This window comes from Echinops telfairi, unplaced genomic scaffold (genome assembly GCF_000313985.2).
Source record: "Echinops telfairi isolate 266 unplaced genomic scaffold, ASM31398v2 ScPeMD7_7469;HRSCAF=8507_1, whole genome shotgun sequence".
In the NCBI taxonomy this organism is placed as follows: Eukaryota; Metazoa; Chordata; class Mammalia; order Afrosoricida; family Tenrecidae; genus Echinops; species Echinops telfairi.
In genome coordinates this window covers 5,164,726-5,179,049 of record NW_022111373.1, presented here as the reverse complement: position 1 = coordinate 5,179,049, position 14,324 = coordinate 5,164,726, and the positions used below count along the sequence as shown (strand labels likewise).

Genomic DNA, 14,324 nt, shown 5'->3' with positions numbered 1-14,324 from the left:
AGGCCCGAGGCCGGGCCCTGCAGGCCGCCGTACCCGAACGACGAGTGCTGCTTAGACTTGAGCCGCAGGCTAGCGAGGCTCGAGTTGCACGTGTCCCGGTAAACGCTGTAGGGCGAGGCGGGGGTGCCGTACGGGCAGGCGCCTGGCGACATGGCCGAGTTTAGCGAGGAGCCGCTGAGGTTGTTGATGTTGTTGAGGCCGGAGTTGGGCATGCCGGGCACGGCCCCGGGGCCCATGCTGGACGGCATGGTCATGGAGGAGATGGAGCTGGGTGCCGAGAACATCGACTGCGACGACAGCGGGCCCATGGAGTTGAAGAAGGTGAAGCTTTTGGTGGAGAGGGGCGCTGGCGCGAGGCTTTTGGCGGCCCAGTTGTTGTAGGAGTAGCCGGCGGCGTACACGTCCTCGTAGGGCTGCACCAAGCCGCTGAACTGCGGCACGTAGCCGCCCTTACACAGGTCCAGCTGCTGGTTGCGCTCACGCTTCCGCCACTTGGCTCGCCGGTTCTTGAACCAGACCTGGGGAAGGAGGCGCGAGAGGGTCAGGGCGGCCGAGGGCGGGAAGGCGACCCCCGCTCCCACCTCCCGGAGCCCTCCGCCCGCTTCCTTTGCTCCCAGTATCGTTTCTTTTCTTTGACTGCTATTTCCGCCCCAGCCTTCCCTCCGTAATGATTCCTTTCTTGCCCATAGAAATCTCTCTCTTTCCCTTTTTCAGATCTTTAGCCACTTCCCAAATTAAACTCGTTTTCCTTTCATAGGGATCCTAATTTGTTCTGAACAGATTGTCCTTTCTTTTCCTCCCAAGCGCTTCGCCTTCCAAATGGGCCTCTGCTTCCTACAGATTCGATCCACTGTCTTCATCCTCTCCTTCAAGTACAAAAGGTGATTTTTACCCTTAATTTTGCGGTCTTTCTGCGCCCTCACTTCTTCCATCTAGTTTTTCCATCCTTCCAAAGGTCTGCTTTTTGGCAATTTTATATTTTCACTTCTGCCTCAAACGTGTATGTTCATTTGGTCTAACTCGATGTCCGATTCTCCTCCCTCTGATAGTCCATTTTCTTTTCTTCCCCCCAATTTTCCATCCTTCTAAAGATTTCGTTTTTTCCCCTTCACTCTTTCCAAATACCTGATCTTCTCTCCTTTAAAGAGTTCTGCCCCCACCCAACTTAATCCTTTCGTTCAAAATACTACGTTTCTTTCTGGCACCCAAACACTTCATTTCCTTGCACTTCTTACTAATTTCACTATCATCTCCTTCTCCACCTTCCCGCACAACAATTTGGTAAGAATCTCATTTTTCCCAGCTCCTGTCCTCACTGATCCTCCCATCAAGCGCCCCTAGCCCTCCAAGTTCTTCCTCCGGAGAGCGGGCTTAGTGTCCTTAACTGAACCCCTACATCTCAGGTTTGTTCTGCCCTGGTGACCCCCCTCCACTCCCTCCGGCCACCACCATCAACAGGGACAGCATTAGTGAATTTAGCATTAGTGATTTCAGTCTCTTCACTCCACATCCCACTGGTTTAGTCATCCTGACTGGGGAGGGGTGAAGGCTAGGATGTGGAGTCTGAGGCACTTTGGCCTGGCTGGGGAGCTTCTCCCAATATCGGATTCTTTCTTGCTGTCCTGGCCAGGAAGCTTTGCTTTTATTGGGAACCAAAGAGTGAGGAATGGGAAGTGCAGTCTGGACTTGGGAGTGAGATTGTGCATCTGAAAATGGATTTGGTTCTAGGGCCACTGGAACCCATCATCTCTCCATACCTGCCACCTGTAGGCAAGGGCATAAGGCAAAGATCCAATTTCGAGGCTTACTGGCTGGGAGGGGGCAGGTGGGACATATCCTGAGATTCTGGAGAGAATGGGGTATCATCAGATGGGTCACACTGCCTATGAAGTTTTGAGATGCCAAACTCAAGCACCCTTCAGAACTCTTTGAAGCAGGGGGGCAAGGCATGCCTTTCCTTTTTTGGGGGGTGGTACCAGCAGCTACCGAAGTCCCCAGCAGTGGGGACAACCTTTGCTAGGCTAAGATTCATGGGAGTGAATCTAAGGGGCACGGACAACTCTGTGGGGTCACAGTCTTTGGCAGAGCTGAGGGTCAGCGAAGATGAAGACCAAAGGAGTCTGGTCTGAAGCTGACCAGCAGAGGGACAAGCTGCTAAGGGTCTTAGCAGCTACTGACCAGGCCAGAAGATAAGGCAGGGTCTCCTTTTGCAAGAGAGAAGGAGCGGTCTTTGTGGTAGGGTTGAGGGTGGAGGGCTGGACATGGGTGTACACCTTTAAGGGGTCCATGAAAGTAGCGGCAGACCTGGGCTCGGGTCCCTAGGTGAATAGCTGGCCCCCTTAAGTCCACACCCTGGGCTCACCCTCACTCTTGGCTCGGTGAGGTTGGTCCACACAGCGATCTCCTCCCGCATACTCATGTCCGGATATCGGTTCCTCTGGAACGTGGCCTCCAGCTCTTGCAGTTGCTGGCTCGTGAAGTGCGTTCTTTGCCTCCTCTGTTTCTTCTTCTTAGCAGGGTCTTCTGCGCTGCCGCAGCTGGCACCGCCCGCACCACTGTCCTCTGGCCCTTTGGGCTCCCCGCCTCGCTCCTTCTCTGCAGCAGGCAGGACAGGGCGCTTGTTACTTGGGGCTTCAGATTGCACCCGGTCCCGGCTCCACCGAAGCACCCACCCTCCAGCTCAGTGTTGGTGGCCCTCCCTCTTGCCAGGGGCCCTGGCATCACTCCCACTGGGAAGAGCCCACCCTGGTGCCAGATAGTCAGTAGGCTCAGACTGGCATGGGGAGAAGAGTTACCAAGGGCTGACCCACAGTCAGCCAAGAACCCGGCTGGGCACGGCTGTTCCTATGTTCCTTCTTAAACTATGCTGTCATTAGTAAATGCACACCTTTCTCAGGCTCTTAAGGCTCTAAGTCTGAGGGGTGGTGGTGTGGTCTCTGGTTTCTGAACTAGAATCTAGGCAAGTTCTGCTCTTTTCTACCCTCAGGAGGGTTGGAGGAGCAAGAGCTAGGCTGGGCGCTGCAGCTCCCCACTTATTTTCTCCCCAGATTGTGAGAGACCTCAGCTCGGCAAAACTCCGTCGTAATACGGCCATTTCTGGGCCTTCAGTCCAGACTTCTAGTCTCATGGCTGAGAAAACCTTAACAGCAACCCAGACAGACTGTCTCAGAGACCCTGTTACTCTGAGCTGTAGTCTACATTTTCTCCTTTGAATTCTGTCTTTGAAAGGACACAAACCATTTGCAGTCATAGAAACACCAAAACATGAAAAAGAATTTAAAAGCAAAACACAGACACCCAGAAAAGCTCACAGCTCTCCGCCTCGAGACACACAATGGGTCACAAGTTCTCAAAAAGAGGCAGGTAGGGACACAGCTCCAATGCTGATGGAGTCCGAATAGGTGTGCAAACAGACACCCTACTAAATACGGTGCTCTCTGCTCATGCAGCCGAGGCCGAAGGCGGCAGTTACTTCTCTGGGATGGGAACAGTGTATCCTTCAGGTGCCTGCTGTAGCAACCTCCCAATAAACGCACACCCCGGTGAAGAGAAAACTTCAATTGCAGAGGAATACATTCTAATCACATAATTTAAATCTTCCAAAAGAGCACCACTGTTGAGTGAATTTTGAGAAAATCCCAGGGAAATACGCCATTTTGGATCGACTTTAAAAATCTTCCCAAGAACAATGTTGCAGCTAGATATTTTAAAGTTCAGAGAAACAGACGCAGAATATTAATTCGCACTGCTTTGAAAACAAAGCAAAATTATCGATCCAGTTAAAAAAATCAATCCATAGCGATTTATCTGGGTCTTAAAGAGAAACCAACCAAAAAAGCACGCTAAAAACTTGAAAACAAAAGTGGAGTCCAGCCCTGACTTTTAAAAAACCAAGCAAACAAAACTCTTCAGAAAAAGACACTTAGGGATGCAAAACAGAAACAAATAAGAGATTAAAATTGAGAAGAGACACACTCAGCGGTGGATTAAGAAATGAACGCAGGCAGAGGAGCCTGCAGCCCGCCGGCCGCTGGCCCGCCGAGGGGAGCCAGGAGCCAGACAACCAAGCAGCAGCGCCGGGCTACGACCGCGGGCGCAGAAGCCACTCAGAAACCCGGGCGGCCAGGACGGGCCGCGGACTACTAGCCGCCTTCCCTTCGGCCTGTGCTGCCGGCTCGCGGGTCCAGCCAAAGCTCCAGCCGGGACTAAAAGACAGCGCGAAGGGAACCCTGAGCAGCCTGGGGGACCAGGATCTTGGGACCAAGAGCTTTCGTTGCGAGTTCAGACTGGCCCTGTCGGAGGCTGGGTCTCTCCTACGCCAGCTCGCCCTCCGTTCCTTCTCTTGACGTAGCTCTCTATTCTCGTTCGCTTCTCTGGTTCTTGTCTCACCCCCACCCCACCCCGTTTCCCCGCTGCTCTTCCTTTTCTCCCTATTACTGTGTCTCCCGCTGACCGTCTGCCCCTGTGCCCCTCTATGGGCACGTTCTCTCGTCCACCACCCGCATTCCTGTCCTGATGGGTGCCTCGTTCTCTGAACGGCCTCGCAGCGCCCAGCCGCGCAAACCCAACTCCCTTTTCGTTTTTCTTTGCGCCAGACCTGGCTCGGGAAGGAGGGGGCTGTCAGTGGGCCCGCTGGTCTTCGTATCAGCCTGTTTCTTAGAGCTTTGGGATCGCGTGGAAGAGCCTTCGTGTGTGTGTGTGTGTGTGTGTGTGTGTGTGTGTGTGTAAATTTCCGCGTTCATCACCAGGTCGAGAGCGGGAAAAGGAAAGCTCGCGGGGCAGAAAGGGAGTCTGTCCGTTCCGTGCCGGGGCCAGGCCCAGGCTCCTGCTTCCCCGCCTCCTGCGCCCGGGGGTGGCTTCGTGCGCACCGCGCGGGGAGCTGCTCTTACCTGGCAGCTCCGTGTCGGACGACTCGCTGGCCGAGTTCTCGAGCGGATCGCGGGGGTCGGTGGCGCGGGCCAAGTGGAAGGCGGGCCCTATGTCGTGAGGAGGCGGCGGTGGCCGGAGCCCCTCCGGCAGCCGTTCCAGGCTCATGCCCCCCTTGAAGGCGTCCATGTAGGCGGGGACCGCGGTGGGCGCTCCAGGAGCCGGGGCTGGGCGCGCCCGGCCGCTCTGGCTGCGACCTGTGGGGACAGGAGCGCAGTGCCTAAGCGGCTGCCCCTTGGGGCTGTCCGCGCCCGTGTCGACGCCGCGCCAGCCCCATGGACCGCCCGGGACTGCGGGGCCAGGCCGGCGGCGGCGACGGTTTCTCGAGACCCGATGCCGGGCCCTGCGCTGCGCTCCAGCCGCTGGGGTTCAGTCGCCCGCCGGGCCCCGGCTCCCTATCCGGGGCCGGTTTCTAAGGCTCCGGACGGCGCCGACAGACTCGGTCTTAAAGCGACAGCACACTCAGCCAGGTTCCAGCAATCCCTGCGCCAGGGGTGGTGGGTGGGGTGGGCTCGGGTGGGAGGGGGCTGGGGAGGGAGGGAGCGAGCGAGCCAGGGAGCGCGGGCGGAATCCAGCCCCAAGCCTCCCGCGCCGCCGCGCCCTCGCGGCTGTCCTCCCTCGCTCCCTCCCCCGCCTCGCCCGCACCCTCCCCCTCTGCAGGCACCTTCTCGCCGCCTCCCCGCCCCCCGCGGCCTCGCCGCGCCTCTCCCTCCTTCCCCGGTGACACACCGAATTCTCCCTCGGCCGCACAAAAGAAACGCATCTGGCATGCAAGTCCCGCACGGCTCTTGCCCACTTCGGGCCCCAAATGACTCGTTTCGCGCAGAATCAGCTCCTGTGTGGACGGCCTCGCAATCCCCAGCCCCGGCGAGAACAGCCTCAGAATAAGCGAAGGTTCGCTGGGAAGGAGCTCACCGAGCCGGCGCCTCGGAGCTAGCGCCAGGGCGGGGGCAGAGCCCGGGGCCCGTTCCGGCAGTTCCCACCGGTGCCCTCGTCTAGGGGCCGCGGGTCCCTCCCTCCCCAGCCCGCTCCTCTTCTCCCGGGACCGGAGCCCGACTGAGTGACAGCAGCCTGCGCTCTAATGGGCCCCCGGATGCTGCCTCCTAATTAGCTTGGACCCTCTCCCCGAAGGCTGCTGCTTAGGCCTCCCCCTCTACACCACAGTCAATTTTCCGGGATTGGGATAGAAATGATGGCTTCTAATCAGACGAAACGTTTCTTTTGGCTCCAGGCTGCTTAGGAGTGCAGTGGGGACCCCAGGAGCCCAGGCAGGCCTTACAGCTGCTGCTGCGGAGCCTGCCTCTCCGCAGGCACCTTCCGCGGACTGGCCGAGTCAGCCAGGACAGCAGGCACAGGGTCTGCCTCTGCCCCCCTGCAGGGCAGTGCTACCAGCCTGGGGTCCATGTTCTGGCTTCCTTGGGCAGCCAGGTGACTCCTGTCTCCCAAGTCCATCGCAGCCACCAGTCTTCAAGTTTCTTAAGCGGCAGCAGGGATGAACCCTCCTTAGGGAGATGCTATGTTAAAGGTGTTATTACTTTCCCTTGCCCCAGAGAACCCTTCCTGCCTTGAATTCTTCAGCAACGTTTATGGAAGGATTTCGTTCAACAATTGTTCAGTGGCCCTAAGACCTCAGCATCTTGAGTAAATGGGCACCATGGGGCAGTAGGACATGGCCCTGACTACTGCTGGACGTAGTGAGGCCCCAGGCTACCCTCTGCTCCTCACCTGCTTTCTGTGAACCCAGCACCCTCACCTGGTCCCCGGCAGCTTCATCTCCTGCTGGGGGCTTCTGCTGGGGACTGCCTGCCTGCGCATAGGCTCTCTCTGTCAGAGTCTAGGACTCTCTTCGAAGTCCTGCCTGTGAATCCTCACCCTGACCTTTGTCAGAGGGAGGCAACCAGGCCCTGGGCCGAGCTCCTTGGTGAAGACTAAGGCAGGCGTGGGTGCAGGCCTGCCTCCCACTCTCTTAAACCTCAGCACCTCTGAGCCTGGCCCACTCCTGGCTGAGACCAGGAGGGGGAAGCTTCTGAGTTTGGGTTACGGGCACTCAGCACCTCTTGCCCTCACTCCCCGCAAAGGGAAGTTTCTCTAAATTCAGAGATCCCTGAGAGGAAACTAGTCTTGGTTGGGGGATGGGGGTAGGATAGGAAGAAGTAAGATTGCCCAGCATTTGCCCTCAGCCCCATCCCTGAGAGGAAACTAGTCTTGGTTGGGGGATGGGGGTAGGATAGGAAGAAGTAAGATTGCCCAGCATTTGCCCTCAGCCCCATCTTTGGCCATATTTCTTGGCCAAGTCTCCTGCAGCAGCTTTCAAATAGGTGGTGCAGCATGCCAGGGAGTGCCCCTTCACATAACTTACCTCAGCAGTGTGCCACTGGGTCTGGCACACGTGAGCAAGCATGCCCAGCGATAAACTGCACAGCCACACAGGCATGTCATGCTCACAGGCGCACACACAGAGCAGCACCCAGGCGTGTGCACACCACCAGGGCTCTGGGTCGCAGGGGGAGCAGAAGCTGGCTGGTAGCCAGTAGGAGGTGTGTTCCAAACGCGCCAAGCCATGAAGCACAACAACCTTCTGAGTAGGGCCATGGAAAGGAATAGTGTACTGATGGGTACCAGAGGCCTGGGGGTGAAGTCCCCCAGGGGAACAGTCTCATGTCACCCTAGGTGGGGGCTAGAACTGTTCTGTGACTGCAGCTCCAGCTGTGCAGTCTGAGGGGCTTGTGTCTCTCTCTGTTCAGGCATGTAAGGCAGTTAGGGAGCACCTGCGGAATGCCTCTGTGGGCCCAGGGCCTCTGGCAGGCAGGGCTCCAGGCAGGCACAACAGCCCTTCATTTGAAATCTTGATGCCTGCTGTGTGGCTGGAAAGGGTCACAGACCCTTTTTGGGGAAAACCTTGTGTTCCCAGGGGCCTTAGCCCCTGAGCAGGAATGAAGCTGGGTGGGGGGTGGGTCGCTACAAAGAGTCTGTTTTGCTGGGGGTGAGTGTTGCTGAATGAGCAGCTTGCGGTAACTCTGGAGAGAGTGGGGGCCGGATCCTGGGCATTCTCCAGAGACCCTGGTATCAGTGCCACCTCTGCTCTCCCATGGTCCAGCCTCACTCTCTAGCTGAGGACAGTCCAGCAAGGTCGGGCCTCTTGGGCACCCCTAGACTTTTCCTATCTCCACTCACACAGGCAGGAGGCAGTAAGGGGAGAGGTTCCCTGTACCCCCGAGGCTGTGTGGCCTCGGGCAAGGCTTCCCTTGGCTGTGCCTCAGTTCCCACACCTGACATTAGACATAACCACCACTACCCCTCCCCCGCCTTCTGCCAGGTCACTTGAGGAGGGGATGAGGATGGAAGGGAAAGGGGTTTCCTGGAGCTGGAACCACCGCGGCCCCAATTCTACATACTCCCCACACCACAGTGTGCCATGATGACTGTGGCTTTCAGGAAATCTGGGGCTGGGCTGAGCAGAGAAGCCTGGGTTGTGATAGCTGAGAGTCCACAGGGCCCCTTTCGGGAGGCTGGCTGGGCTCACTCCAAGGACTGTCCATGGAGGGGCGAATAATTCCATTTGCTAAGGGTGGTTGGAGGGCCTTGATGAGGGTGGTGGTGGTGTCCTTCCATCTATTCATGGGGTACACTTCCCTAAGCCTGCTGTGCCCCCCCTCCCCATTCAAGGAATTTTAGGAAAAGGACAGGAATGTGCTATGGCCTGCCCCCGGGGGCCATCCAAGGCTCTCTGGGACATTCCAGCCCTAAGCCTCTTAGGCCAGGGAGAAGTTCAAACTAGAAAACCCAGTTTTGGGAGCACAGTTTGGACCACCTACCTCCTTCTGCCTGACTTAACACCCCCTCCCCAATAAAAGCTTGCATTTCTCTGGCCACATAGCAATTATTGGGTGAGGGGGAGAAGGTGCGCGGGTAAGGGCTGAGAATGATCTCTCTCAGTTCTTTGAGGGCTGTCTAAGGGGTCCCAGCCGGGAGGCTCCTTGCTGTTGGGGCTCCCCAACCTGCCCAGGTGGGGAGAGCAGGGATGGACTCGGCCAAGGGCTATTAGTGATGGGCGCACCACCCAGAGTGAGGAAGTGGGCTCTTTGCTGTGGGGTGCTCGGGCTGCTGCTCTGCATCCCTCTCACCGGAGGAGCCCACATCAATGTCTGCTTCCTGAGTGGCAAGGGAGGAGAGGACTAGGGCAGTGGCAGCGGCTGGCCACACACCTGGGGAGGGGAGGAGAGGGTCAGTTTTTACTATTCCCCAGCCTCCCCTTTCCAGCAGCTGCTTTCCTGGGAGAAGGGCATTCTAAGGCATGGGCTCTCAAAGGCAGCTTTTATCAGCCCCAGCTTCACACTACCAGCCGACCTACTTCCTTTCCTGGCAGAGACTGAGGCCCAAACCCATCTTGGGAAAGGGCAGGGGGCAGCAAGCCCCTCTCCTGTGCTGCTCCTGTGTCCATAGTCCTTGCCATTACCCTTGATTTGCCCATCAGCCTAGACCCACATCCCCGGATAAGTGGACAGCAACCTAGGGCTTCCTTCAGTTGGCCCTGGTGGCTGTCAGAGAATGCAGCCAGCAGGCCCTTAGTTTGTCAGTGAAGTGGACTTCACACGTCTAGTATCATGAAATTCCTAAGTGAGAAAATCAGGATCCCAGCAGGGGATCCTCAGGTGTGTGACCTGGGCTTGAGGGCCCTCGCTCTGCCTTCGGGGAACCGGCTCCAGCCTTTGTGGCCCATCAATTTCAGAGTCCCGAGACCCGGCTCTACAGAAGCTGCCCTACCACAGGCACGGGCACCCTCCATCAACAATCAAAACTGGGAGAAGTCGTGGGAAGTTCTTTATTGGACTTTGCAAAAACATTTGAGGTTTCTTTTAAGGGGAGGGGAAACCCGACCCACACCGGTGAGGCCAGCTCTGGGCGGGAGTCGGTCGGCGGGGTGGGGGGCGAGCTGGGGGTGCTTCCCAGCTCTCTGGTGGGACGTTGGGGTTGTCGGCCGAAGGGAGCTGGGGCTCGGGTTGATGTCTATGGCTTATCCGCCGTATAGCTCTTCCAAAGAGCGGACCGGCGAAGAGGTTTCGTTTAGGACAAATACCCTCTTGACGCGAAGCTACGGGGCCTTGGAAAGGGACCAGCGCTTCTGCCCAGGCGGGGTAGTGGGGCATCCCGGAGCGCTGTGGGGAATGGCAAACGACCCTTTTGCTTGTCGGGGCCCCCCGCGCCCCACACGCCGCCGCCAGGGGCTGTGCGGGGACGTTCAAGATGTCCTTCGCTGAGCCAGGACCCGCTCCCCCGAGGCTACTACCTTTTGGGGGTTCCTAGGGCCCGAAGCGCGAGGTGGACCCACCAGTTAGGAGAGGCGAGGCAGAGCCTGAAGACCGCAGTTGTGATGGTGCGGGGCGCGCAGGAACGACTCCGAACTCCTCGCTCTGCCCCAAGGGCGTCTGTCCTCCCGCGCGTCCCGCTGTCCCGCCCTGCCGGCGGGTCCCCACACTCGCCCGCGGCCAACGGGACCGGGCTCGGCCGTCAGCTTCCAGAGCCCCTCCGCCACGGAGAGCCGGCGCCCTAGCCCAGCGTCCCTTACCCCACCTGGGCTGCTCGGCGTCTGCGGCTCGTCCCCTCGGCGCTGTCGTTTCGCCCGCTGCAGACTCAGGTTTAGGCTGCGCTGGGGCCCCAGATCCGACCCGGGCTCTGGCTCCACGCGCTGCTCCGGCCCCTGCTGGTTCGCTACATCCCAGCGCTCAAGGTCGGGGCTGCCTTGGCCCGCTCCGCCTGCCGCCGCCCGTCGCCCGCGGGGAAGGCGGGGACACGGGCCGGGGAGGCGGGAAGGGGGGCGGGGAGGGGAAAACGAGGCTCTCGCTGGGCCCGCAGGGAGGGGGCGGCGCGCAGTCCGGCCGGCTGGGGGCCCTGGGCTCCCTCTGGGCCAAGGCCGGGGTCGCGCGGCTCTCCGCAGGGGCCGCTCGGTGCGTCCCGGGACGGCGTGGGAGGGGCCCCCCCCCGCTTGTGGGCGAAGCTGCTGGGGTCCCAGCCTACCCCAGCGCGCGCGTCCTCTTCCTGGGTTCGGTTTCCCACCTGGCACGGGAGGGGCCGGGCCGGCTCCGGTTTAGTTGGGGTCTGATCGGGGTTCCGAGGTCCTGCCAGGTGCGGGTCAGGCGAGGGTTCTGTGGTTCAGCTCTCGCCTACTTGCACTCAGCGTGTGGGAGAGAGCGGAGCTTGCGTGCTGGCAGAGGCAGTGCAGATTTCGGCAGCCTAGGAGGCTTGAGGACAGACCCCGGGGTTTTTCTCTGTAGTGGGGTGCTGGGGTGCAGGAGTCCGGGGCCCTGCCCAGCGTGGAGAGTTCCTCCTCCTCCCTCTTCGGGGACTGGACCGGGGAGTAAAGGGGAGGTTGTCCCCACGAGGAAAGACGCTTCCGTGACCCCTTGTCCGGTGGCTGGTTCTACCGCACGCTCTCCAGCGGCCGTCCTTCTCCGGCCAGCGCACGTGGAATGGCCCTGCAGGCCCATTCCCGGGTGGTGGTCACAGGAGGCGAGCAGGTTTGCGGGTGTTGTGGGGCGGGTGTGGGGGGTTTCGGGGCTGCCCCTCACCGCCATAGGCCTCAGCCTTCCCCAGTGTTGTCCAGTGGCCACATAGCTCTGCCCAGGAAGCCTCCTGGGGAGACCGAAAGGCAGCGCCTGCCCCCGCTTCCCTAAGCGCTCAGTCTTCGGGGCAGTGCTTGTTGGAACAACGAATTTGATTGTGCCGGGTCGTCCAGGCCCAGGTTCCGGGTTAGGAACCTATCCACCAACCGCCACGGGGCTCTGGGGTGGCCGCTTCACTGCAAGGTGCCGGAGAGGGCGTCTCGGGCCGCCAGCATCAATGTTGCATGATGTACGGTCACCGGCGGCGCCTCCCAGCCTGGCTCTCCCCGACAGCTGCTACGGGAGAGGCCGCGGCCCCGGCCCCTGCTGTGCCGCCACACTTGGGCCGCCAGCACCCCCCACCCCCGATACCGCTGGCATCCCCTACCACTCCATACCCGGTTCGGTGGCCTCGCTGCTCAGGAACGCCCAGAGCTGGGGACCCCACCCCCCTGACCCCCAAAGGCAGAAGCTAACCTGAGGAAAGCTTCCAGAGGCTGCAGAGCACGGGCCCTGCTGGGCAGCCCTTGAAGGGTCCTTGTACCCGGCTTGCTGTACCTGGTCTCCACGGGCCTCCTCCTGACCCTAACAGTCTCAAAGGACCAGAACCCGTCTCCAGGGCTGTGTGGGGATCAGGGCACAGGGGTCTTAAGGGTTAAGAGACCACCCCTCCCCCCACGTCTGTGCTTTCAGACCTGGGCTTTTGTGGCTTAGAATTAACTTGCCTGCTGGGATTCCAACTCCTGCCTCTCTGGAGTCTGGCGGTGTCGATGTGACGTGAGAGGATGACCTGTGGGCTGGTCGAACCTTGACCTGGGCATTGTTACCCCTGGGCCCAAGCACCCAAACATCTTTGGATGTCAGTGCATCCCAGGCTCCTTAGTGAGAAAGCTGAGAGAGAGAGGGCCGGGTGTGAAGTGTTTCCCCCTAGGCACTCTCGCTGGCAACCTCACTCTCCCACCCTTTGTACCCCAGCGTTTTCCAGGGATTTTGTTCCTGGTGGATGCAGGAGAGTGTGGTAGCGTTCTCTGCTTTGGTCCTTGTTCTTGCCGAGGGCCTGTGGTGCCCAAAGGGCGGCCTCTGGAGCCCTGGGGCCTGTGTTAGAATCCCTCTGTGAGACACCCAGAAGTCCTCACGGTGTAGCCCGTGTGCTTGGGGCTGCGATTCTCCTGGTCAGCAACTCACAGCTCCGCGGGAGGGATGCCGGGCTTTCTACTCTGGTGAACAGCTATGGCCTTGGAAACTCTCAGGGAGGTTGCTGTGAGTTGGCATTGCCTGGGTGGCCTTGAGTTGAGAGAGTTTATTGGGCCTTGGGCAAGCATGTAACCTCCCCCAGCCTCAACTTCCCTATCCTCGGTGAAAAGGGAGTGCCGACTTCTGAGGGCAGTTGAGGAATCTGTGTGGTGACACAGGTAAAAGTAACACCTGCCAGGTCACTTTGTTCCGGAAACAGCGACTCTTCCCTTTGTTTCCCCGCTTCCTCTTGTCAGGCGAGGACTGCTCTGATCCACTCAACCTGCTCCTCACCCTCAGCTCATCCCCTGGGACTCTTGGGCTATTCGGGTGGGGCTGGGCCCTGGTGGTTAGGTCAAAACGTGCTTGATAGGATTTTGCATTTTCTTTTTCCAAAAAGATTTTTGCACAATGCCCTTTTGGGTTTTGACACTGTGGGGCACGTCTATTTCCATGGTAAAGGCATGGGATTGGGAATCAGAGGAAAAGGGCAGTTAGGATCCTCTGGGAACAGAGGTAACCCTGTAGCTTTGGGCTTCAGGTAGTTGGGTGAAAAAGTGCAGCAGGACTGATGGACACATTTGTTTGATCTGTCTTTGCATTGTCATGATTCCTCCCATTAGAAATGTCCCCACCATGGTAGAAAACTCCGAGGTAGATAGGTCGCACGGTGGGGACACAGCAATGGTTTTGTTGTGTTTCTCCTCCTCAAAATACAAGAGGGAGGGTGTGCTTCTCCTTGAAGGCTTGCAGTGCAGCAGCATTTACATAACCATCTGTGTCAGGATTGCCCCCATCAGTTGTAAGCACTTTGAGAGCAGGACTGACCTCTTGTGTGTTGCTCACTCTGGGACCCTTACTGGCGGAGGGGCTGGGGGTGGGGTGCAGGCAGTTCAGGGGATTTCCTTATGCTGGTTGGCTGGACACAGCTCTCATACCTACCCCTGAACCAATGCTTTGTGGGGAGGAGTGGTTGAGGGCCTGGTGGGCCAGACCAGGGTCACAGACTCCACCCTAGAGGGATCAGGGAGTTTGTACCTATCATAAGGAATGCCATTTCCCCTGCCCCCGCCTCCCAGCCCAAGAATGTTGGCCCCTGTCCCTGAGCAAGCTCTAAGAGTTGGGCTGGTGGCAGGGAAGGGGTTTCTCCCAAGAAGCCCACCCAGTGAATGATCTCAGGGTTGCTGATGGAGTGGGTAGGGAGCCTACCCTAGTATGGGGGGAACACATAGGCTCTGTCGGGAGAGTCTGAGCCCACCAGGATTGCTTTAGAACAAGGCTCAGAGGGTTGAATCTGAGGGATGGACCTCAGGTTAAGAGATGGCATCCGTTTGTGCTCCCTTGTTCATCCCTGTGAAGGAGGGCATTGGGGAATCTGAAAGTAGACAGGATCCCCTAGGGACCAGGCAAGATACCTGGTTAGAGTCCACTCTGAACTTCCTGGCAGCCAAAGCAAAAAGAGAAATCAGTTAGTCTTCTCAAATAATTTCTTCTTCTTCTTCTCCTTCTTCTTCTTCTTCTTCTTCTTCTCCTCCTCCTCCTCCTCCTCCTCCTCCTCCTCCTCCT

At 58.7% G+C, this 14,324-nt stretch overlaps 1 protein-coding gene across 1 annotated transcript in view; it reads right to left on the bottom strand.

The window, feature by feature from the left end:
* Positions 1–5,055, bottom strand: part of PITX1 (paired like homeodomain 1) — a 5,596-nt gene extending 541 nt beyond the window's left edge. Inside the window, exons 1-3 of the mRNA XM_004697000.2 lie at positions 4,890–5,055; positions 2,363–2,595; positions 5–518 (exon numbers count right to left, since the gene is read on the bottom strand). Coding sequence (XP_004697057.1) covers positions 5–518; positions 2,363–2,595; positions 4,890–5,055 — 913 coding nt within the window. The remainder of the gene's footprint in view (positions 1–4; positions 519–2,362; positions 2,596–4,889) is intronic.
* Between the last annotated feature and the right edge of the window lie 9,269 nt (positions 5,056–14,324).